This window comes from Blennius ocellaris (assembly GCF_963422515.1).
Source record: "Blennius ocellaris genome assembly, chromosome: 22".
NCBI lineage: Eukaryota > Metazoa > Chordata > Actinopteri > Blenniiformes > Blenniidae > Blennius > Blennius ocellaris.
The window spans coordinates 15,733,412-15,757,993 of NC_137671.1; the positions used below are offsets into that span (position 1 = coordinate 15,733,412).

General features: G+C 43.1%; 1 protein-coding gene across 8 annotated transcripts in view; it reads right to left on the reverse strand.

The window, feature by feature from the left end:
• The window catches only part of celf2 (cugbp, Elav-like family member 2), a 237,182-nt gene that overhangs the window by 21,099 nt on the left and 191,501 nt on the right, over positions 1 to 24,582 (reverse strand). For 4 of the 8 annotated variants that reach the window (XR_013937105.1, XM_080518089.1, XM_080518088.1 and 1 more), the window contains 3 exons: positions 18,749 to 18,828; positions 8,600 to 8,845; positions 4,767 to 4,830 (listed from right to left, as the gene is read on the reverse strand). Coding sequence is in view for 7 of the 8 variants with exons in the window: in XM_080518089.1 (XP_080374215.1) it covers positions 4,767 to 4,830; positions 8,600 to 8,845; positions 18,749 to 18,828 (390 nt within the window). In the remaining variant the exon portion in view is untranslated. The remainder of the gene's footprint in view (positions 1 to 4,766; positions 4,831 to 8,599; positions 8,846 to 18,748; positions 18,829 to 24,582) is intronic. The other 4 variants (XM_080518093.1, XM_080518091.1, XM_080518094.1 and 1 more) reach the window with 1 other exon arrangement.

Consider the following 24,582-nt stretch of genomic DNA (forward strand, 5'->3'; position numbering starts at 1 on the left):
ACAAAGAGATCCTTCACCCAGACAAGCAGACTGACTGCAGCTGGCGATAACAGACGACTGGATTCTTCTCATTGGTACATTAAATATAGAGACACGGACATATTTCAAAAATAGGAGAACCACCACTTCCCGGGGATGCTTTTCAACTCAGGCTGAAATCCCATTTCAATGTTTGGCTCCTTGGAAAAAAAAAGAGGTAATTCTCAACAGCGAAAGAAGCAAAAGACCCGTTAGCTCCATCCTGACGCACTTCCACTGATGCACAGGCAGCATTGTTTTAGAACTCAACTCCAGTGTCTTAAGACGTCAAAGAAGTTACTTGTTAGGGACCGTTTCCCACGGCTCTGATACACTTCAACTGATCCACAGGCAGCCCGTGTCACCCTTTAGGAAAAGTAAAAGTGAATCAAAGCTTTCAGTGTATTTCCTATTTTATCTGACTGAGAACCAGTGAACCCCCTTGGATACACTTCTACTGATCCACAGGCAGCCCGATTTACTCGTTTTGAAAATTGCACCTAAATAAGTCTGCTGAAAGTGGTGAGAGCAGCTCCTGGAGATCACTTTCATCCACTCTCACACACTTCTACTGATCCACAAGCAGTATATTTTCATTGTTAGATTCTTTGGAAAATTAGAAGTAAAGAAGCACATTCAAACATTTAGAAATACTTCATTACTGGAAATCGGGTACTTCCACTCAGACACACTTCCACTGATATCCAGGAAGTCTGTTCTTCTTTGTGAGAAACATGGAAACCAACTTGAAGTCAAAACCATGATAGTTCTACGAGCGATTCTTCCATTGTTCATGATTCTAATGTGTTGTTCTCTGCACAACAGCACCTACTAGTGGTCCAACAGGAAAACTACATTGTTTTTAGGGTTCCGCTAATTCAGAATAATAGGATCGATTTGTCCCAGAATGAAGTTCCGTCAAGGCTGTTTCCATGTATTGGTGACGTTGGCGTTTTTTTTCTATCCTTTTCCCCACTCTATCTGCCCATTTTTTCTTTTCTTTTTCTTGTCCTTGCAGATAAGTATCTTTGTTACGTCTATGAGGTTTTCATGTAACAGTTCTTTTATGTTTTTTTTTCTTCAAAAATATTTAATATTTAATTTTTTGGGTTAAAATCTGAACTCTTGGTTTCAATTTCTCCTTTTTCTGGTTAATTTCCATGTTATCTATCCTTCCAATTACTTTGTACCCACTTGCAGTAATACCATTCTTCTATGCTCCTAATTCATTCCCTCCTTGTTCTTCTTTGTCTACTTTCCCTCCTCCTCCTCCGCCTCAGCTTCTTGCCTCGCATTCACTTTTTTCACTTCCTCCTTTCGTCTCCTGTCTTTCCTCTGCCCCTCTTTCTGCTCCGTTTCTTACCTCTCTGCCCTTTTCACTTCCTCTTTTCTTTCCCTCACCTTTCTCTCTGTCACTCTTTACCCTTTCCCTTCCTCTCTTTCCATCTCTCCGCCACCTCATCCCCTCCTACTCGACCTTTTTCTCGTCTATTCCTCATCTCCTCTCCTGTTTTTTTTTCCCTGATGACAAAGGTGACCCAGCATCTCTCTCTCTCTCTCTCTCTCTTTCTCTCCCCCCTCTCTCTCTCTTTCCCCTTTTCTCAAAGCAGCTCTAGACCAATTCTTCCTTGCATTTGTCAAAGGCTATCTCCCTCATTGAACGTACATTTCCAAGACAGTTATAAGGCAGGAAAAAAGGAGCAGGCAGGAGATAAAAATAACTGGGTTAGAGAAGAACAAAGCAGAGAGAGAGAGAGAGAGAGAGAGAGAGAGAGAGAGAGAGAGAGAGAGAGAGAGAGAGAGAGAGAGAGAGAGAGAGAGAGAGAGAGAGAGAGAACGAGACAAATACACTCCAGTATCCGGGCTGTGCAGATGGTGAGTGTGTGTGTGTGTGTGTGTGTGTGTGTGTGTGTGTGTGTGTGTGTGTGTGTGTGTGTGTGTGTGTGTGTGTGTGTGTAGCTCGCATGGCAGAGCCCGGCTGCACCAGGCTGGCATTGGCTTCGTCTAATTGAATGCTCATTGGTGTAATTGAAGCCTCTCAGCTCCGCGGCTCCTCGTGTTAAAGACTGGGACCAGATGCCATTCAGCTGTCTCACATCTCCTGCCAATCACTAATGCTCACTCCCTCTCCCTCCCTCTCCCTCTCTCTCTCCCTCTCTCTCCCTTGTTCCTCCACTATCGCAGATGTACGACCAACTGATCTCATTCCCCATTTCTGTGACAAAGTTTCAAGTGGAAATGTATCATTTTTGCATTTTTGGTTTTGAAATTGTTTTGTTTTTTTCATCTACACAGCAACATTCTGAAAACGATGTCCGCTCCCACGGCAAAGGTAGAAATGCTGAAATGGAGGTAGTTATCACACCAGGCCACAAGCTGGCGCTGTAAACAATGAACAATCACGACTTCACAGACGTTCTAGTGGACAGACGACCAAATTCAATTGTTGTTATGGTGTCAACTACCAAGTCCCAGGAGAATATTGACATTCTGGGAGCCGCCATTGTGCTGAACAGTACTTAGTATTAACCACGGCCGGTGTGTGCATGGGCAGTAGTAGTGTTTCCACAAAGTCTCGTTTCTGCACGACAGCTAAAACACACAACAGTTTAGCATATTAGCTTGAAATCATTGCCGGACCCTAAGACTCTGTCACTTGCACGCATTCAGAAAGGACAATAAATGCTTGAACGCCAGAGTAAAAATAAATATAAATCATTAAAACAACCAAACATGAACTGCAAGACTCAAAGGAACACGACAGAAAACTACACGGTACCAGATCGGGACTTCGTGTTTCTTTCTTTCTTTGTTTTTTTCTTATATCTTTCTTCTTTGCCAACTGACTAAACAACACACAATTAAAAGATGACACCTCACTACCAGAACAAAAGTAGAAGAAGGAAAGTGTGGAAGGAGGCGGAAAGGTGAGATGAAGAAGCTGTGATTATGGAGGGTGGGAGGTGGAAAAGTATCTGAAGGAAAAAGGAGAAGAAGCTTAAAATAAAGAGTTTAATGGAAAGAGTGAAGAAGAAGTCAGAGATGATGAGAGCGAGTATCCACGGGTGCACCAAAAGACTTAAATAACCTAAATTTTAAAGCCTTAAAAATTATATTTCTGAAAGACAGAGATCTTATCTTGTTCGACATTTAATAGGAGAGCTTCTCGGAATGCTCAGGGCTTTAGATTAATACGGAAACTGGGTTAATACAATATGCATTTTTCATTGCAGCAGCCTCACTTTGGAGAATTATTGCCCCGCACCACTTTATTTCTTCCTTGTGTCCTTCTTATTCACTTCATTTAACAACTTCTGCCGGTTACGCTACGGCGAGATCGAGGACTGCTGCCACGCGAAGGTTTCTACAAACAGGGAAAAACATTTCAATTTGAGTTTTTGTTTCAGAAAAGTTTTGCGTTGTCGTGGCAACTCTCTGAAAACAATGTGGTTAGCGTGCCAGACCACTAGTTTCATTAACCAGTGTAACCCCAACACTCCTCCGTCCACACTTTTCTGTCTTGCACATCCCGAACTGCCATTGTGTGTCACTTTTTGTTCTTAAATGTATTTATGCCACAGCGCCCCTACAGGCCTGGAAGAAGCCCTGCAGCTGTTTCAGCATTTTTGGAGGTTTGGCGCTTACGAAAACTATTCTATTTGTGGACGGAGTCTCACTCAGTCGTTGAAGCTTGTGTACATTAGAACATCTTATGCTGTTCAGATCTTTTTGCAAATTTAAAAAAGACGCAACTTCTGACTTTTGAGTGAAACTTTAATATTTCATGAATCAGAATAATCTTTATTGTGATTATTAATGTTAAAACCTGACTGTAATACCTAATTAATAGGTAATAAATAGAAAAATAAACATCACTTTGAGAATAACCAGTGTGTCATTAAGTTTGATTTGTTACTAGAGAGGTAAAAAAAGCTAAGAAATGTGAAACACATGAAGAATTGAGCCAAAAACTCCAGCTTGCTGTTAAAAATGACAAAAAGTAGTGTGAAAGAGCGATTTAAGTGTGAGTCTCTTGCTCAGTTTGCGAGAAATAGCAGCTCTGATATATACTTAGTGCTCCTAAATAGTTCATTAAAAAGCTGTAAATGTCAGGTTTTTCTTAAAATTCACAATTAGAGATTTCAGACTGAATCTTCTTTAAAGGCTTTAAAGAGAAACTGATAGAAATGTCATAAAACATCACAGCGGCCCACGGTCTGCCCTCCTACTGCTTCACACTTTCCCGGCTCGCTTTCTCAACTCGGCCCAGTCGGGCGATGCGCTCCAGATTGAACCAGCTGTGAACCTGCAGATCCCTTTAACGCAGAAGCACGAGAGAGCAGTAGGTGGCGCCAGCCTGCAGAGAAAGACTCCAGACAAGAAGCCGGCCCCACTTCCAAACCACTTTCTGCACTGCCTCTGCTCTCTGTGATTCATCCATCCCTGACAAAGCCGCCGCACTACTGTTACACGCCCTGGGCACCACTCTTGTCTGGCCTCATTAAAAGATCAAGACAAATCTTAGGAACAGTTAATAAATCTTCAGGGCAAAGATCTCTCTCTCTCTCTTTCTCTCTCTCTCTCTCTCTCTCTCTCTCTCTCTCTTTTACTCCAACCATGCAAGTTCATCTGTTATGCTCTTTGGTCCTCTTTTTAGAAGTCTGTGAAAGAAATACAACAGAAAGGCGCAACAAAGAGTCCACGGTGTCTTCTTTTTTTTTTTTTTTTTGAGTGATTTCTTGACTTACCGGCCATCTGCTGGATCCCGCTGAAAGCTCCGAGGTTACTGGAGGAGGTCGCCTGCTGGAGCAACTGCAGGAATCAAGCAAGAGAGAGAGAGAGAGAAAGAGAGAGAGAGAGAGAGAGAGAGAGAGAGAGAGACTGTGAGCCGGGCGGAAGCTAAATGATGAACACATGTTTTCACCACAGCACGTCCACAAAGTGTGGGAGTGTTCAGTGGGGCAAAAGTTTCTAGAATTTAGAGCAAAGGTGTCAAACACATTTTAGGCCACATACAGCCCATTTAATTTAAAATAGTGTCTCAATAACCTTTAAATTTAAACTTTTCTTTGTTATGCGTAATGAAAGTGTCTATATTTGCACAAAATGACACTATCACTACTGCAAATTACTTCAATGTCAACATAAAGTCAATTAGAAAGACACAAAATACAGTGAAATGTCCAAAAACCCTCCTACAGCTGTTGCATTATGGGTGTTTTTATAAACTCACCCTGACAGCATGGCTTTGAGGCTCATGCTGGTTTTTCTATGATCACTGATCTCAGCTTGGGTTTGTCGGGCCTGATTCTGGCCCACTGACCTTTTGTTTGACACCCCATGTTTAGAGTCTAGGTTAGTTGGAACAAGTGTCTCATGAATTGAAAGTTTGTGCAGAGTTCGCAGAAAAAAAGCAGGCAGAACAGAACAAATCCAAGGTTCATATGTGGTCTTAAATCCAATATTTTACAGTGAAGCCTCAATCTGAATGATTAGTCAACATTATCTGCTATTTACCGAGATTTACGGTCCGCCATCTTGGATGAGGACACACTTCTCCTCTTTACAGTCATTAAGAGGCTTAAGGGATTTCGCTCCGGGATTAAAAAAAAGTATATCTACTCTCTTGTAAAAACCACCAGAATTTCTTGGTGGTAAAATGTTTGAAGGGAGAAATCAAAGGTTTTTTTGTTGGTAATATTGTCGAATCAAAGACAGAAGTAACGCCTGGTTCCACTCAGCTAATATATATACAATAATCATGTTCGTTGTAATAAACATGCATTTTCAAAGAAATACATCCTAAAATTCATTTTTTATGAATGTTTTAGGACATTTTTGATCTTCACTTAAGTCACACCATGCTCATCATACCTGCTTTTACCATTATTTCTATTTTTAAAACCATATTTAAACAACATCTTTTAAAGATGATTAATCTGAATTCTGCAGATCTTTGGATTTAGGTCCACATATTCAAGTTTGTCTGATTGTTTTTGGAATAAAGTTAAGCGTTCAAACATCCTACCTAAATTAGTGTTATCAGAATATTAAATGCAAATTTACACCCAAACAGTCAAAAATTGGGAGAAAATCTCGGAAGTTTTGAATTAGCATGGCTCCCATCTTAGATGATGACACATTTCTTTTTACACAGTTAATGATAGTTGCTCATTTTACAATCCACTTGCCCCCAAAAATTAAAATCACAAACTAATTTTAATTAAGTGAGGATATTATACGTTCACCTAGCAAGTGTTATTTTTTTGAGTGTGGTTGAAACTTACTAAAGTTACTAATCTATAGGTAACTTATTAACCATAACATTTTTTTCAACTCTACAACCGTATTTAGTGCTCATGTAATCTATTACAATTGTCACTGTGATCATTCGTCTCAGCTGCCTATATCAAATATTTTACAATAAATTCAATATTTGGAGTAAACTGAGAACTGGAGTGTAGCTCCAATGGAGCTCATCTTATTGCACCGATGAGTAAATGTGCCGCTAATACAGTTTGATCTTTCCTCTCTGCAAACGCAGTTTGTATTCCTCCACGATTCTCGCAGACAAGTTGAGCATGAAAGCTCCGATCTGAGCGACTAATTAGATTTCCAAACAAAAGTGGAATACTGATTCTGTCATGAACTCTTCCCTCAAAGAGTCAAATTAACAGAAAATTAACATGATGTTTCTATTGTGCAAATTATTTCCACTTTCCTCCAGAATCAATGAAGAGTGAACTAAGCTGTTTGTCAGTTTTCCCTTCAGACAATAGACACTGTGTTTTAGAGGGAGTTTGAATTGTTAAATCAGAAATTTAAAGGAATAAATATACTTTCTTCAGGGTGAAATCTTCATAGATGGACAGGAATGAGAATGAGGTCTCTGAAAACCAAGAAAAAGCCACGTCCAGGTCAGATTAGTTAAATAGAACCAATGACTTTCAGCAGCAGATCAAAATGAGAATCAGAAGAATCCCAGAGGCTGGAAATCATTCTAGTTCACTCTCAAATATTACAATGCAAAAAAGCCCACAAAATGAGCATTCCAGGTATCTGGTGTCCTCTGTCTGAATGTTCAGGTGCTAAATTCCAACGTCTGAAGGGAGAAATCTGAGGTTTGATTGGTAATATTATGGCAACAAATACAGAAGAAACTCCTGGTTCTACTTCGCTAATAACTGTACATCATGCATTTTTATCATATATATATATATTTAAATTTTTTTTAATATTAAATTGAATCACAATGTGGTCATCATACCTGCTTTAACTACATTTTCATATCATATAAAAGATAGTAACACTCAACTCTGCAGGTTTTACGTTTCTTAAATAATAATTTTGGAAACATTTTATTTAATTTCTATTTTCATTTAAATCCCAATATGTTATGGTTTGTCTGATTGGAATAAAGCACCCAATGTAAATTATCGTCATGTTAATTATATTAAATACATATTTGCACCAAAATGAACCAAAAATGGTGATTAATTGGTAGAAAATTCAAAAAGTTATTAAGAATTTATCCAGTTTTAAACATTCTGGTGTGATAAAGTCAATGCACAATATTGATAAATGTGATTATAATTGATTTCTTTCTTTCTACTGCAGCAAAAACCTTGTAAAATATATGACATAAAGCGATACTTTACCTTAGCATTTTGAATTGTGTTCAGTTATATCTTCTTCATTAGATAATTATAAAAAAAAATCAAATGAATAACAAACTGGGTAATATTAACAATATTTGAGATCAAAGCGGACGAACAACACTATAATAATATTCATTCAATTCGAAGTGAAACTGACTTAAAGCATGATTCAATTTCAACTTTGATGGATTTTAAGCACTTTCACTTAAACTTGGCCGAAACTCTTTATTCTTACTCATATTTCCTTTTTCTCATTCGTGCAACTGGATAATTTCAAACGTTCAAAATAATCTAAAGTGATTAAAAAAAGAAGTATAACTTCATGTTGCAGGTATTGACATCGGGAGAAAATATCTCCAACGATGTACCATTTTGTTGATTTTGTAGATAAAAATGACCCTCTTCCAGTGTCTTTCAGCTTCTTATAATAATCTTTCTGCATATTTGTCTGATTGTTTTAGTGAAATTTGGAGAAAACTAATAAAACAGGACAATTTAGGATGATAATGTGTTCCTAATCTTGTATATTTCACTTCTTTCTGCTTCTGCCCGTAACACAAGATTGAAATCCTCCTTTTGCTGCGACGGCGTCATTAGAGACTCTGCATGGAGAGTTTTAGTGTTTCGGAGTGCAATAAAATGCAGTAAGAAACGTTGTATTCTTGTATTTTATCTGGCGTGAAATTTTTTTTGGGGGGGGAAAATATTGGACGTAAAATGTCATTTCAGAGACCTCATTTCCTCACTGAGTGCTCCCCAGGGGAGGGGAGGGGGTGAGAGAGAGAGAGAGAGAGAGAGGGAAGAGGAGGGTGTTAGGAGCAGAAACAGAAGAGTTAGTGCAGATTTCAGTGAGGAGGAAGAGGAGGAGGAGGAGGAGGAGGAAGAGGAGAGGTTTGTTGCATATTGTTGGTTGGGGCACTGACTGCGGCGGTGCTGGCCATGGGGCTGCAGTAAGGGACGGAGGAGGAGGTGATGGTGGAGGTGGGCGACGCGGCGGCTCTCCTTACAGCCAGATACTGCGGGGTGAGGCCGCCCAGGCCCGTCAGGCTCCCCCAGGTGGTCGCGCTGTTCAGCTGCTGCATCTGCTGCGCCAGCTGCTGCTGCAGACGCCGCTGCTCCTTGTCCTTCTGCGTGTCGGCGAACTTCACCACGATGGGAGACGAGCAGCCCTGCGAGGAGGAGAGAGGAAGAGGAGGACACACGACGTGGAGTCAGCAGAGGGAGGAGCCGGTGGAGGACGTCAGTGGAGAGGAAAAGCAAAGTGAGGAAAACGGGAAAATGAAAGAGGAAATATAAGACGGCTGAGGAGAAGGAGGAATAAAAAAGTGAAGGTGAAGAAAAACATTGAAAAAAAGCAAAGAGTCAGATGACAAGAAAGGAGGACAGGAAGAAGAGAAGGGTGGAGGAGGAGATGAGTAGATGAAAGGAAATAAACCCAGAGAGAGCAGGAGAGAAAGAACAGAAAAAAAGGAATAAAGGAGTAAGAAGAGGAAAACAATGAACAGAAAAGAAACAGGATGAAAGAGAAACACACACACACGCACGCACGCACGCACGCACGCACGCACACACACACACACACACACACTGTACCTCCACTAAGACCAATCGGAGCTTGTTTCCCGATTAACAAACTTCAGCACTGAGGGAAAATGTCAATTAAAAAGCCCCTTGGAAAATTTCCCCTCTGTTTCACACACTCACACATTCAACGACACACTCACACACAACGAGTCGCACAGGAAACTTGACTCCAAAGCCGGTGGGCTTTCTTCTTTCCCCCCACAAGGGCTCAGTTATCTCTGAGTCCAGAACGGTTTCACCAGACACTGATTTCCTGAGTTCTCCAACTATTTCATCAGCTCATACGAGGAGAGTCTTGATGTGTGTGAGTGTGTGTGTGTGTGTGTGTGTCTGTTAATGTGTGTGTAAGTACAAGAGAGACGGGAAAGAAAAGACACAGAGAGTGATTGGGATGACCAGGGAGAGAAGTGGAGAGGGCAAGAGACACGGACAATCACAAGAAGTGCGTCTAATTGTTTGAATTTCAAGTGTGGGTGTGTGTGTGTGTGTGAGACAGAGTGAAGGTGTGTAAACCTATCGGACGATCTACGACATGAGAGGCAAACACTCCACTCCGCTCCCCATGGAAGCCCCCGCCACAAGTCGTAATCCGTCGCTCCACGCCATTACTCACAGAGCGCAATCAAAGCCTAACTAGGGGCAAATCCGTCGCAAAACAAAGGCAATCTGCCACAAGAGGATAAAGAGAAAAAACCTTTTGATTGAAACATTTAGTTTGAGGCACGATCCGCACTCGGCGGGGGAGAAGAGGGATTTGGCTACCGCAGATAGCGCTGCGATGCACGTTCAGAGCTGAGGTGTGTGTGTGTGTATATATATATATACACACACACACACATAATATATATGTATATATATATAGATATATACACACATATATATATATACATATACATGTCAAGAGTGAGTGAACAAGTGTGTGAAGGAACAAGTGTGTGTATGTGTGTGTGTGTGTGTGTGTGTGTGTGTGTGTGTGTGTGTGTGTGTGTGGGTGTGTGTGTGTGTGTGTGTGCATGTAGCTACCGTGTGTGTGTATGGATTTACCTGCACACACATTGCAAAAGCAGAATTCCAAGTAAATACTATTCATTTTCAGCATCAAACTAAAGGACATTTCTAATTCCGTAGTGTTTTATTTGACGGTGCAGCAGGAGAAGTCATTGTGAGAACAGGACCGAGATACAATTATTTCAATAAAAATAACGAGCAAAAAAGCAAATTTCCACTATTTTTGTTTGTCATTTCAAGGACATTTGTCATTGTTGTTTCATTTTCATTTTCATGGAAGGAGAATGCAACTTTTCTGAAGCGCTGTTTCTGGTCCTGCACACTACAGCCATAGTAAACAATTGTTCTGCTCAGTAGGAGGACAATCAGAACAATGTTTCCTCCTAAGTGTCATGACTCCCAGTCCATGTTCTCCTGAGACTTGGCAGTTGTATTTTGACAGTCACTGTAACAACAATCCAACTTGGTCGTCTGTCCGTTAGAACGTCCGTGTTCTCCCATTGTTGATGTTTAGTGCAGGTGCGTGGCTTCACTACAAATTAAAAAACAGCACCAACTCGTGTCCTGGCATGTGAACTACATTGTAACGACTTTTCTCAAACTAAAATGACAAAAAAAAAGACCCTGATGCGTTTTCACTTGAAATGGTGTGTGAACGTAGCCTGAGACACATCGTGACCTAAGATCTGTTTGACAGTGTACCTGTGTGTGTGTGTGTGTGTGTGTGTGTGTGTGTGTGTGTGTGTGTAGCCAGACAAGCTCCCCTCTGCGGGCCGCGGCCCGACTTTACCAGCTGAGCGAGCACGTCTCCTGTCCAGCAGTCATTTTCGCTCTTTGTTCCGACCGCCGACAGATAAAGTGGAGGAGAGGACGAGTGGATTGCATCGGGGTTAGACCGGGGGGGCTCTCTATTCCCCTCGAGACGGGCGCTCCCAATCCCTCTCTGCTAAATATCTCATCACTCTGCCTGACACTGGGCGAGAGGGAGGAAATGCAGCCCGGAATGAGTGTCGTGCTCTGGGAGGAGGGGCTGGCGGGGGGCGCCGGGGGCTGGTGGAGGCGGGGGGCCCGGGGGCCTGCTGCCGCCGGTCAGCCTGGAAACACTCTGGAGCAGCCTCTCGGGCCGCCGGCTCGCTGGTTAACTCTGCCCTCACCACACTGTGCGGAATCTGTGGCAGCTTTTTGCCATCTGTTGGTTATTTTGTCACTCACAGACACAAAGCATTGTCGGTTTTACATGAGACGGACTTTTAATTAATTTATCACAGATTATTAGTAGCCGCTTGAAATTTCATATATCAAGCATAGATCCACTGTAGGGCTAACAAGCCCTATAGTGGATAATGAGTGGGATGAAGAAAATCCTTCTCGCAGGAGCATCATGCAAAATTATTATTATTATTATTTATTTTTTTATTTAATGAATTTCCTTGATGTTTGAAACTAATTTTCAGCTGCACACAGGAAGGGTCGGCCGAGCATCACACACCACAATCCAACATACACACTCCAGACCTGACCTCTGAAGTGTCGCTTATGTAAAGCGACACCTTTCCTCAGAGAACATATGGAGAAAAGTGGACCTGAGTGATTCTGAGCAGGAACGCACGCACGCACGCACACGCACGCACGCACACGCACGCACGCACACGCACGCACAATTTCTTTCCTGTAGCTGTTGCATAATGGGTGTTTTTTTTCCAAACTCACCCTGACAGCATGGAAATAAGGAGATATGAAGAATCAGCTCCTGCTTTATTTAAAATTTAACTCCATTTGTAACTTGCTTGAATTTGGAAACACTTGACTGGAGTAAACTTTGTTTCTGAATGAATAAATGTCATTTCGCGTCATCTGTATTGTTAACGTCGTCAGTTTGATGCTCCCATGAGCGCATAAAACACGTTGTTCTCACTCCAATACGTTAAACACCAAACTGCTTGACATGATGAAAACAATTTAGACATGATGAGATGAAGGAGAGATTCAATAACCGTAAACCGATGCGGAAGTGTAAAGTTTAAGCATTCCCTGATTTCCGCGTCATTTGTAGTCTTTTAAGCATGTAAGTGATCCATTTCTGTTTGTCACACATGCTTTGATTTTCTGGGACAGAAAGTTGGAACAACAACAACAACAACACGCACAAAGCGTTCAGACACGGGATGCAAACTCCCGACGCCTCCTGCATCGCCGCCCGCCAAGGGAGATAACGTGGTTTGACATTTAAAGGCTATGTGCGTGGTAAATAAATGAGATGGAGAAGGTTCAGAGCACATAAACTCTTGAAAGCTATGAGAGATTGATTTTCAAGGTAAACGGACTGGAGCTTATAAGTTCACTTTGTGTGTGTGTGTGTGTGTGTGTGTGTGTGTGTGTGTGTGTGTGTGTGTGTGTGTTTTTCAGAGGGGAAGCGATGGGAAGCGATGTGTGATGCTCTCTTCACGCTCGTGTCTTGCAGAGCTGCGTTTGTCAGCTGGGTGAACTCCTGGTTAAGTTGTTCACAAGCCGCTAACTTGGGAGCGGAGTTAAAACTTTTCTGGTGGGCGTGAACAGCAAGACGAGGTCAAACTGCAGCTCAGCAGATGGCCGCGGCGCATGTTCGCAGCATGACAGCCGATCCTTATGCTGCAATTACGTGATTATAAATTTGGATAGCACGTAATTACGCCAGGTGCTTATTGCTGTAGACCACAGGTTGTCATCCCGTCTGCCCACACAGACCCGTCTGTCAATCACATGCTAGGTCTCGATACTGGGATATTAAAAACGACTTTTAAATGTGCTTTGCTTTCTACTTCTTCCAAACTTTTGAAACAAATTCCAGCAAAATGGACTTTGTACCATATTTGGTAATTTCCTGTTTCTGGTACAAATCACACATCTGTAAGTTTTGAATAAGAATAAACGATAAAGGTGTTTAATCGTAAATCAGGAGTCACACCAACAAGCAGCCGGTCGATTCCTGAAGTAGCATCTCAGTAGCTTAAAGCGTTGCCTCCGCTTCCACAAGCAGTTTTGCTCCAAACAGAGCAACAGTTTTTTTCTGCTCACGGTTTTGTTGCGCGTCTCCAACAACATGCAAATTTCCTACTGTACACTCCACCGTCATCAGCATCAGTGAAGGCACATTGATTGTGATAAACTGATACTGAGTGGTCTTATTTGAGGAGGAAATAGCTATAAGGTGCTTGAATGTTTATATTGTACTTTTCTGTTTATATTTTACTTTTGTCAGTAATGTCTACGACTGTGGGACCACTTTGTATCCCCCCCAAAAAAAACCAGAAGACAAATATAAAGACGGAGGACCAGAGAGGAAACACGATCAAATTGAATGAAGCTCTCATCAGGGTAAATCACAACTGAGGCTTAGAACATCCTCAATAACACTGAGGTAAACCATTAGATCTTTAATGTGTACATTATAAATTGTTAGTCCACCCAAATTCACTCCAAAAAAAAAAGATATAAAACCTTCAAAATGCTATTTTCACTGTTCAAGAGCAGACCGAGCCTGTTAACTCGACCTGAAACATTCAGTATTGTCGCTGCCTTTGATGCTCCAAAAGGATGGTACATATCCTTCAAAAATATGTATCCAACACAGAAATCGTAGGAAAGAGACAAAAATAGCAGAACAGAAAGACGTGTTTTCCCCTGTAGAAACATCTCCCGGTGAGAAACGTTCCTGAGAGACTCGCAGCACTTTATTTTTCTTAAGATGTGAAAGTTGTGCAACATGGTAGAGCTGAAAACCCGGCTCCTGAAATAGCTTTAAAAAAGAAAAAGAAAAAAAGAAACCCCACCTGCGACGACTTCACGGCGTGTTATTGTTGAAATATATTCGAATCCGGAGACCATTTCAAGAGAAATACTAGCAACTCTTTTTATGGCCACACATTAGCTTTGTTACATCGCTTGAATGATCTTAATAAATCCAATGTGGTCTTCTGTGTCAACAGTCTGCGGGGGACTGGTGAAATATTTTGGTGTGCACGAAGGGATGAAGTCATTATGTCGCCCCCTGCTGCTTGTGTTCAAAAGTGGCCAATCTAAAACAGATCGGATAGTTTACAAATTTAGATTTACCCAACATGAGGCGTAATTACACCCAGCAGTCACATTTGGAGAGACCTCCATCGGAAAGTAATACCTCTAAACATCAGCGGGCTTGTTGAATGCTGGCAAACCGGCTGAAAAAAGCCTGATGGGCAGCAGGAGACGCCACGCTTCCTGCCTGCTTTGTTTTCCGGGACCGTTGGTGGATTTTACAGTGAATGGGTGATTTGAGAAAAACTCCCAATGTTCCGCCGGGACTCATTTCTGAGTTTTTAAGAAACTCAGAAACCTGGTTGTTTTGGGAAGTGATGAAAAAAAACAAAAAAGTTTTTATCCGAGGCTGCTGTGGCTCCGTTGGCAGAACGAGTCGTCTCTCAAGGTTGCAGGTTTCATCTCCTATCTGTCCACAACTGTCCTTGAGCAAGACACTGAACCCTAAACTGCTCTCAGTGGATGGACTGTGCGGCTTCCATGGCAGCATTTATGGACGAGTATGTGAATGTGTGAAAGTGACAATGCGAAACGTTTTGGGGACTGCTCAAGTGGTGGAAAAGAGCGATATAAGTGAAATATATACATATATACATATATATACACAGTGATATATAAGTGATTCCAGTCTCAGATAATTCTGCTATTTATTTTCCATCTTTAGAGGGAAAAATAAATCTGGTAAATGGATTTCACTTCTGCAGCGCTTTCCCATTAGCAAACATGGCCGCTTCCAGAGTGGCATAACTCCCCGTCCATGTTCTAGTTTTATAGTCGACATTGGTAGTTTTATAGTTGTGATTTACCGAGAATAGCATCCAATACATCCTCTGTCCATACGATTGTCGGGTACGCTCTGCGGGCATGTATGTGTGGTTTCATTCCAAAAACAATCAACAGCTCAAATTTGTGTCCCACCATGATAACGACATAGGCTATAGGGTTTCTGCCATTTCCGTGTGGACAAACATCATTTTAAGAACGTTACCGTAAAAACAGAAAACTTTACTGATACGAAACCACAGAACCGAGTGATTCACGGTGATTAATTGGTGATTAAATCCACTTAAATAGATCAAACAGTGCTAACAACTCAAACATGGGAGCTCACACTCAAACTGGAGCCACTTTTTCTTGCACACTATGGAGCAGAAGTAAATTATGAGACTTGAAAATGTCAGTTACCTACTTATTCCACCACGGCAGCATGAAACGATTCAACCGCGGTACAGACTGATCACACAGCTGAATCAACACTTCAGCTTCGACTATAAAGACACTCAGGATACAGTGCATTGATACATGACTATTTGTGGGCCTTTTATGATCGACAATACCACTCAGGTAATAAACCTTAGAGATTTGGTGTCTGACAGCTTTTAGTCGTTCACAAATGGAGAGAAGGAGGAGTTTTCTGTTTTGCCTGTGATTAAAACTAACCTCACATTTTCCTTCTCTCCTGTTCATCACAGCTCACAGATGTGTTTGCTCACTATCTAAACACTCTGTTGTCTCTCATGCTCTACTTAAGCTCTTGTCCAAATGCGCTTGAATGCCTTTTGTATTCATAGTGTGTGTGTGTGTGTGTGTGTGTGTGTGTGTGTGCAGGAGAGCATGTAATGCAATGAGGACATGAAACATGTTTAAAAAAGAAAAAGAAAAAAAAGAGGGAGGCAGAAATAGAAATCAGCGTTGATGGTGCGCCGCAGAGCGAGAACCCAGCTTTTGTAAAAGGAGTGAATAATGTAAATCAACACAGATACAAGACAACAGGGCCGGCCCACTTCCTCCTGCCTCGTGTGCCTTTAAAAGGTCCGATGGTGAATTACCCGTCCCGCTCATATCCGCTTTCATTAAGGCCTGACATTCAGCGGGCGGCGGGGCTTTCCACGTGTGCGCGCGGGCAGACGTGCTCGTCGATGTGTACCTGAATGTCAGGCCATAATGAGAATGGATATGACAGTGACAGGGCCATCAGCGAATGAGCTACCCCCCCCCCCACACACACCTTCCTTGCTCTTCGGAAAATACATACGCGCCAACGCGAACGCGCCATTCACACACATACACACACAATCTTGCTCTATTGAAGACAGTGGGGTGCAATAGAGCCAAGACAATAACCAAACTCTATTTACCAGACCTCATTCCCTCATTCGGACCCGAAGTAATTACTTTTAAATTGCAAAACTGAGGAACATTAACAAACGGATGCGGCAATTTAGGTCCGCCTGCGGCTAGACAGCTTGTTTTCAAATGGAAATGAAGGCATTTTGCCATTGTCCACTGCAATATCGTTGTGTTATGGTTTAAGGCCTGTTTTTTTCTTCTTCTGCACGCCTGATAAAAGCGAGGGACACGGCCGGTGTTTACCGGGCCCATTGTGGAGACGACGACTGCTCAGAGAGGGGATAATTCTGGCTTAATACTGACGCTGTCGGAGGAGAGTGTCACTCCCTCTACTCGGGAAGACAGACACGTTTCGGCGCCACCGCCGCTGTTTCGGCCACATAAATCAACCTAGACACTTCACTGATATTGGCAGCGTCGGCCACACAAACACGGAAGGAAGAGAAACGCATACAGAAACACACAAACCAAGATGGGGGGAGGGAGGAGCCTGCGTTTTCCCCCCATGTCAGGGTCACAGCGCATCAATAGCAGCCATGATTATCATGATCAGCTCTAATGAGGAGGATACAGGGGTGAACGGCGCTTCTTTTTTCTCTCTTCTTCTTTAATACAGCCTGTGATTACCACTTTTTGTATCCCTGTCTGACTCATGCGGGTACACACAGCCTGCGCTCAGTCTTACACTGTGTAATTCTCTCCCAATCATCGCGCTGTCATCCTGCCTTGTCACCGGCCTGACAATGCTGACAAGGGCGCACAAACCCCGGGCGGTGGAGGTTGTTCCGAGGGGCAGAGGGGGGCGGACACAAAGGCTCTGCGGCTGGGTCTTATATTACAGCCCAGCCGGGGTCGCGGCGCGGCTGATGAGGTTTGTAACTCGGACAAATTGTGGCTGAAGGTGTCAGAGGTGCCGCTGTTTTTGTCAGCTTTCAGACTGGGCTGAAGTTTGGCCTTGTTTGGAAAGAAGAGCCAATGACACTCTCATGAAAAGCAGAACAGAGACAGAAAAATAGGTTGTGACTTCCTGCTCCACAACAGCCTTGGATAGAAGCCATTAAAAGTCTGGCACCAGTTAAACCAATTAGTGTTATTATCCATGCATGAAGCTGCTTCCCTGTCGTACAGCCGCCCACCACTAGAGGGAGCTACAGAGCTGACGGACAGACTCGCCACACTACAGTACTTTCTGTATCTTTGGGCTCCACCTTTATCGAGAAATTGAAAAGAAGCATGTTGGCTACGTGAGATAAAACAGCAGATAATCCACTTGACTGGAACAAAATGCAGCCACATTCAATTCCAGCTTTTCGATATGAATCTGCACTACATAACTTCTGCTGTTGGGCTCACTCTCGTTTGACATCGTTTACCCAGAGACGCTGCGATTCGGTCCAGTCAGACTTTCCTTTCTGATTTGAATGTATTATTATGCCATTTATTAAAACTGTATCCTACTCAAATAACCTGACAACACACAATTAAAAAGAATAAATAATCAGAACCAGAGTGAAACATAAATGAAAGTACAAATACGTGTATAATACACACACTGCATGTATGACTACTTTGGCTTTTCTGAAGGAGAAAGTGAATTTCTTTCTGTACTGAAACAGAGGGTAATCATCTTAAGTTGTCAAGATTTCCAAACTCTCCGAGACATTATTGAGGGGATTTACTGTATAAAGGAAAATTACCTCAGCTGACAAGATCCCCATTAATTTTCCCATCAATTCCACCGTTAATTTGACTGAATATTTTGCAGCAATGCGATTTAAGGCTGCCTACACATTGTTAAAGATGACAAGGCGCGATGACTCATGTTTAATGCCCACGGGTAATTGTTCACACGCTGGGCTGAATAGCGTCCTGCTGGATATTCATACTGTAGGCAGTTGGCTGAGAAGACGAAACAAAGTTTGGGAGGACTGCGCCTCGCCAGCTCGCTCCCTCCTTTCATCCTGTGCAAAAAAAATACAAAAATCTGTCAAAAGCACAACTTCATCTCATCGGAGGATATTCTCCTGGAGGTTTAATGCAATGACTTCACCCTTTCTGTGCACAATAAATGATAATACAGCGAGGGATGTTAACCCATGCATTTTAACGCAGGGTGAGCGTTTAGTTTGGAATCTGACGTCCTTTTCTTGACTCAACCTCTTAAGCTGCTTTTAAGGATACGCGAGTGAAAAGGTGAGACGGATGAGACAGACAGCACATTTACACGGGGAGTGCATGTATAAAAAAAAAGGAAGTAGAGAAGCAGAGATTTGAAGAAAAGGGCGAGAGTACCATACCTCCATAGTCTGAGACTGGTGCATGGCTTTGATTGCATTCTGTGCCATAGCTCTGGTGGAAAACGTGACAAACGCACATCCTGTAAGGAGGGGAGGGAGGGAGGGAGGGAGGGAGGGAGGGATGAGGGACAGTGGAGGGGAGGAAGGGGGAGGAGGGCAGAGGGGCAGGAGGAGGAGGAGGAGGAGGAGGAGGAGGAGGAGGAGGAGGAGGAGGAGGGGAGACGAGAAAGAACAAAAACAAGACAAAAGGGTTGGACACGTCGTTGTTATCAAAAAACGAAACAAAAACAACAAAAAAAGAAAGATAAGAAACAACAACCCAAAACAGAGATCGATACAGAGAACAGCTCACAGGCAGACGACAAGTGTTCTCAGGCCATAGAAACGAGTACAGTGTCATGACAAACCACGACCCCCACAATCCGCCACAGGACATCCGAGGCAACCGCGGCCTCTTCTGTCTCGTCTTCGTCCTCTCGCTCCTACGCAGCAGCCAAATTAGTCACACCTGCTCTCGCCTCAAAAGAAAACACATTCCCACACTGTGAATCCAGATTTTGAATTGTTTTGGTTGTTTGACACCCTCCTCCTTCTGGATTTTGTGGGCGGGATGGGGCGGGGCGGGGCGGGGCGGGGGGGGGGGGGGCTTGGTTCAGATAGGACAGCATATTCATTTAATAGAGAAAAGTGGATGAAGACAGAGGAAGACGTGGCCGCCTCCGTGATCAACGCTGATTTCAGGAAGACAGGACCGGGCACAGCCAGAGGGCTCTAGGTTCAGTGGCTATCGGCTGTCTGTTGGTAGCGGGGGGAGGACGGGGGGAGGACGGGGGGAGGACGGGGGGGGGGAACGCAGGGCTGTGTCCGTCTGGCTGGTTAGGGAGTGATTACCGAAGATAATGTGAGAAGTGCTTGAACAACACCCCGGGCTAATAATATGCTAACAGACTCACCAAGCCATGCTAGCGCAGCCAGGCCTGAACCGATTACACACACAAACACGCACGCACGCACACACGCACGCACGCACGCACGCACGCACACACACACAGACACGCACACGCACACAGGTTCAGCCGGCAGACTCGTGGCTCGGCGATGGAGGAGACAAACTAATAGTTTGGGTCATCAGATAGACTTGGCTGTGGCTGAGGGATGAAAAGGCACAGAGAGGGGAAAGAGAGAGGACAGATAATGCAGCGGACAGCGAGAGAGGAAGGACGGATGTGTTGAGAAATAGATGTGATCATTGTCCTCCTCCACCTCTATCAGGTTCCGGTGATAGAACGAGGCTGAGAGTGACGGATGGTCAGTTTCTGGCTCTGCTGACACACATTTCACACCGAGAGGATTTCCCCTGGAAGACGACGACACAGAGGCCATCCGTTGCGTAGCGTTTAAGTAAAGTTTCGCATTTAAACAGCAACTTTTTGAAAGCGATGTACATTTCCACAGAAGTGGCATAAACACTGAAAAATGTGTAATTAAAGTAACACGGAGAGTAATTAAACATTAACAATGATAGAACAAGGACATTGTCGTGGACAGACGATCAACTTGGATTGTTATTATAGTGACTGTCAACTAGAAAACGATCAAGTCCAGGAGAATACGCACTTGGGGTCGTGACACGACGGAGACCTATTGTCCGTCTACTGAGCCTTTTCAAAAAGTTCTACTTTGGTGGCTATTTTCATCAAGTTTTGGAAATTTTGCGTTTTCACTTGACAGCGTTGTCGGCTCAACGGAGCCTTAATCAGTGAGGATTCTATTGAAATCTGTGGTTTAAGATCGTCGGGTTCTGCAGCAGTGACCTAATAAATATTTCCACGTCCTCTACAGTAAGAACTGCTCGCACTGAAGATAGGACATTGAAAAAAAAAGAAGAAAAAAAAAAAGAGGGTCACTTATTTTTCCAACTCGTCTATTTCTGACAGGCCGCAATCTGTCACTTAACCGTTTCTTTTCCAGGAGGAAGCCCCGTCCTCTGCAGAGAAGTAGATCACTTGTGGACGGGGAGGGGGGGGGGGGCGATCGCTCCCGACTCTATTTATAACGCCGGTTAGCTTCAACATCACCGCGTGTCATCTGATGGAGACCTGTGGGTTCGCACTGTTTCACCCACAAAGACGTTTCTATCTTTAGCTGTTTTTTTCCTCTTCACAGCTCGATCTCAACTAAATGAAGAATTCCTCTGTGCCCGATCATTGATTCATCAAGTCGTTAATGAAAACTTGGAAAAAGACAGAGCATTTCTCGTTGCTTGTCTCATTTTTTCTTCCGTAAGGAGACGGGATGTGGCTTGATCGCTAAAAATACCTCACGGGCCGCATTCTGTCGTCAGCGGAGAACCAAACAGTCCTTTAATGAAAGTAGGCTAGCTCCCCAGGCCCAGCCATCCACTGGTGGTGTGATCCATATTTTATTAATAGCAGGATGTTCTCTTCTGATTGATACTGTGGCTTAATAGGCGCTGCGCTGCGCAGCGAGGCTAGGTGTGTCTGAACGGCCTCGGGGAGAAATCCTGAAGGGCCTATTTAATTCCAGCCTGGTTAGTGGTGTTTATTTACTTGCCAGGATCAGACTGGCCGACCTGCACCTCCTTCTTTTTCTGACTTTGCGTTTTTTTTTTTTTTTTTGGCAAAAATGAAGATTTGTGCGTCGCTTGTGAAATATTCATGAGGACAAAAGAGAGGAAATGGGATGGAGGAAGGAAACGGAGCAGGGAGGGAAGGAGCCCGACGTGGAGGACAAATTGATGTAAAGTAGAGGATTCTGGGACGGGAACGGTTTGATGAGGGAGGCGAGGGGAAAGGCGGCGCTGCTCGGGGAAAGCAAAGGGTCATGGGAGTTTGAGTAGCTGGAGGTTCGAAGTGGAGATAACCTTGAGGAGGAAGAGTGGGAGAGGGCACACGGAGAGAGGGAGAAACATGTAGAACGTCCGACATGCACAGGAAAAAAAAAATGACCGACAGATCCATCCGGACCCTGGGTGACGATGACAGGAGGAGGAGGAGGAGGAGGAGGAAGAGGAGGAAGAGGGAAAGGAGGACAGAGATCTGCAAAAAGCCCCTCCATCTCCTCAGCACATGAAACCACAAAGGGGAGGAGGGGTGGGGGGAGGGAGGATGGTCGTAATCAGGTGTGTGTGGGGGGGGGGGGGGGGGTCTCGCTATTGTGACGAAGGAGACGAATCTGAGGCCGCAGTGGAAATGCATCAATATTTCTGAGTTAGCCTATTTTATGAGAGAACTACCACATATAATTAATAATCACACGCTTACTGATACAATGATATTGTCATGATACTCCGAAACATATATACAACAGGTTTGATGAGAATTTTAAAGATTAACTCAAAATCGTCAGCGCAGCTGAATATAAACACGTTCTAATATTTGCCTTTAAACATTTCAGAGAAACTAAAATGATCAAACTAATATTTAATAGTTTATGTGATTGTAAAGTTTAACATAATTGTGAGACAAAATTAAATGAAAATAATTAAGTTAAAGTATATTGCTAAGCCAGGTGTTAGCAACATAAACAATTAATTTTAATTATAGTGTTTTTTGCCATGACAATACTACTACTATACTACTAGATTAATAATAATAATAATAATAATAATAATAATAATAATAATAATAATAATAATAACAATAATAATCGTAATGAAACCACACACGTGTTTTCTCCCATTTTCGAAAAACTTGCATTTTCATTGGCTCCAATCACCATTGTCATGTAAACGGAGGCCTGACCAACGGCGTTACAATTTACACCGATCAATTGTTGGTTTCTCACATTTGGGGAGTGTTTATCATAAGTCCCAGTGTGAAATTTGCTTGGTCAAACTCATGCATGAACACGACAACCGATTTCCAGCTTGCTGCCGTATAATCCGGCAGTTTCTAACCAACCGGCAGTGGAGGCAACACGAAGCACCTTACAGTCTGAGCTGGAAATGCATCTCAGATTATTTGCTTCATGAGTCTCAAAGTGGCCAAATCAGTGCTTACTTTCCACTCCAGCTGGGAAAAGAAAAGGAAATCGGCTGCTATTATTACCAAGATTTCTTGTGAGAGTCCAGTAATCACGGTGATTTGCCTGCTTTCCAGAGCTGCGGCTTCAAATCTCAACACGGCTGACCGAAAAGTATCGGTAACATTGATTCAGAAAGTCGTGGAGTAATGGAAGTCGGCACTGAGCGCCTGGTTTTGTCAAAAACAATCTCATTTAGATTTGGATTTTAGCACATCAAACCTCTCATCAGGCTGCGTTTTACACCTTTTTTTGGTTCTGTTATAGGAAAACCGGCCTCTCTGATTTATCGGGTCTGGGTGTTTTATTCGTCCCCTAGAAAGCCTTTTGCTGTTTTTCTAAAAAGTTCTTCTTATTTACTGCACTGAATCTCTATTATATTCACTAAATGGCAAATATCCCTCAAGTTTTTTTCATTTCACCTTGAGCAAAGAGGAATTTTTCCATCGGTTTTATAGTGCTAATGTGACAAAACAGCGATTCACAACCTGTCGGGGGAAGTGGAGAGCGCAGCGCGGCGTATGGAGAGGCTGAACTGGAACTGCAGGGGGAAGGTGAGAGATATGAGGGGAGGTGAGGAGGTCAGAGGAGGAGGAGGAGGAGGAGGAGGGGGGGTGATCGAGGGCTGAGAAGAGAAAGAGAAGGGGGGGAAGAAGAAGAGATATATCGGAGTGGAAAGGAGCAGCGTGTATTCACAGCAGCCTCCAGAGGGCGCTGCAGTTCATTCACATTCACTCCATAGATCAATTAATCAGACTTTAATTGAGAATCTGACTCGAAGGCTGGAATATATTGTAGCTCTTAAAATACTGCAAATTCCGCACCGTACCTGCACACATTAACTATCTACATAATGTGATGGGAACTGAATGACAGATTGACTCTTTTTTTGATAAATCAGGTACATTAACACTTTTACACAACGACTTGAAAACGGCTCCCAAAGCGAAACTTTACAAAAACGCTCTGACTCTATCTCCATGGAGACAGAGGAAAACGCAACTACTGTGCATGAACACCAAGGCTGCGGTAACTAGTTGTTCTGCACATGCTCAGTAGATTAACAATAAAAGCAATGTTTCCTCCGTTGGGTTGTGCCTCCCAGCCAACATTCTCCTGGGTCAGTATATTAACAGTCCAACTTGGTCGTCTGTCCACTGGAATGTCTGTGTATTTTGATTGTTATTGTTTATAACGGATTGTTTCATTGCACAAACAAAGAACAGCTCCCACTACTGGCCCAACATGAAAACTGCATCATTTTCAGCAGTTCTGCCGGTTCCATGTAAATGGACATTGTTGTGCCATTTAAATGTTAAATCATACTGAGACAAAAATGTGAAACCGAAGCTTTTTCATTTTTTGAAACTGTCTTAAAGGAAGTCTCGGAACTAAAACGGGTTCAGATTAAGACCCACCACAACGTTTCCAAGGAAAAAGCATCATTTTGATGTTTTAGTTTCAGAAAAGTGTTATCTTTTTGATAACGTGTTATCTAAAAGTTGCATTTTCAGTGGCTCTGAGCACCATTGTCGTAGAAACCGAAATGCAATACACAACGAAAGTTTTGTGTCTTCACCTGATACGGACCTGAAGAAGTGACGCTACAAATGTTTGAGAATTCCATCGAATCACATCTGATTATGCAGCAGAAATGCTTTTCACTAAATCAACGTCACTGTGGGTTTTGCTTTCCGTTGCTTTGGGGCTTGAATGATTTAAAAAGCCGTTCTGGAGCGGACGTGATGATCTGCAGCTTCTGGAGGCGGTTGGAGCAGCGATAATCAGGT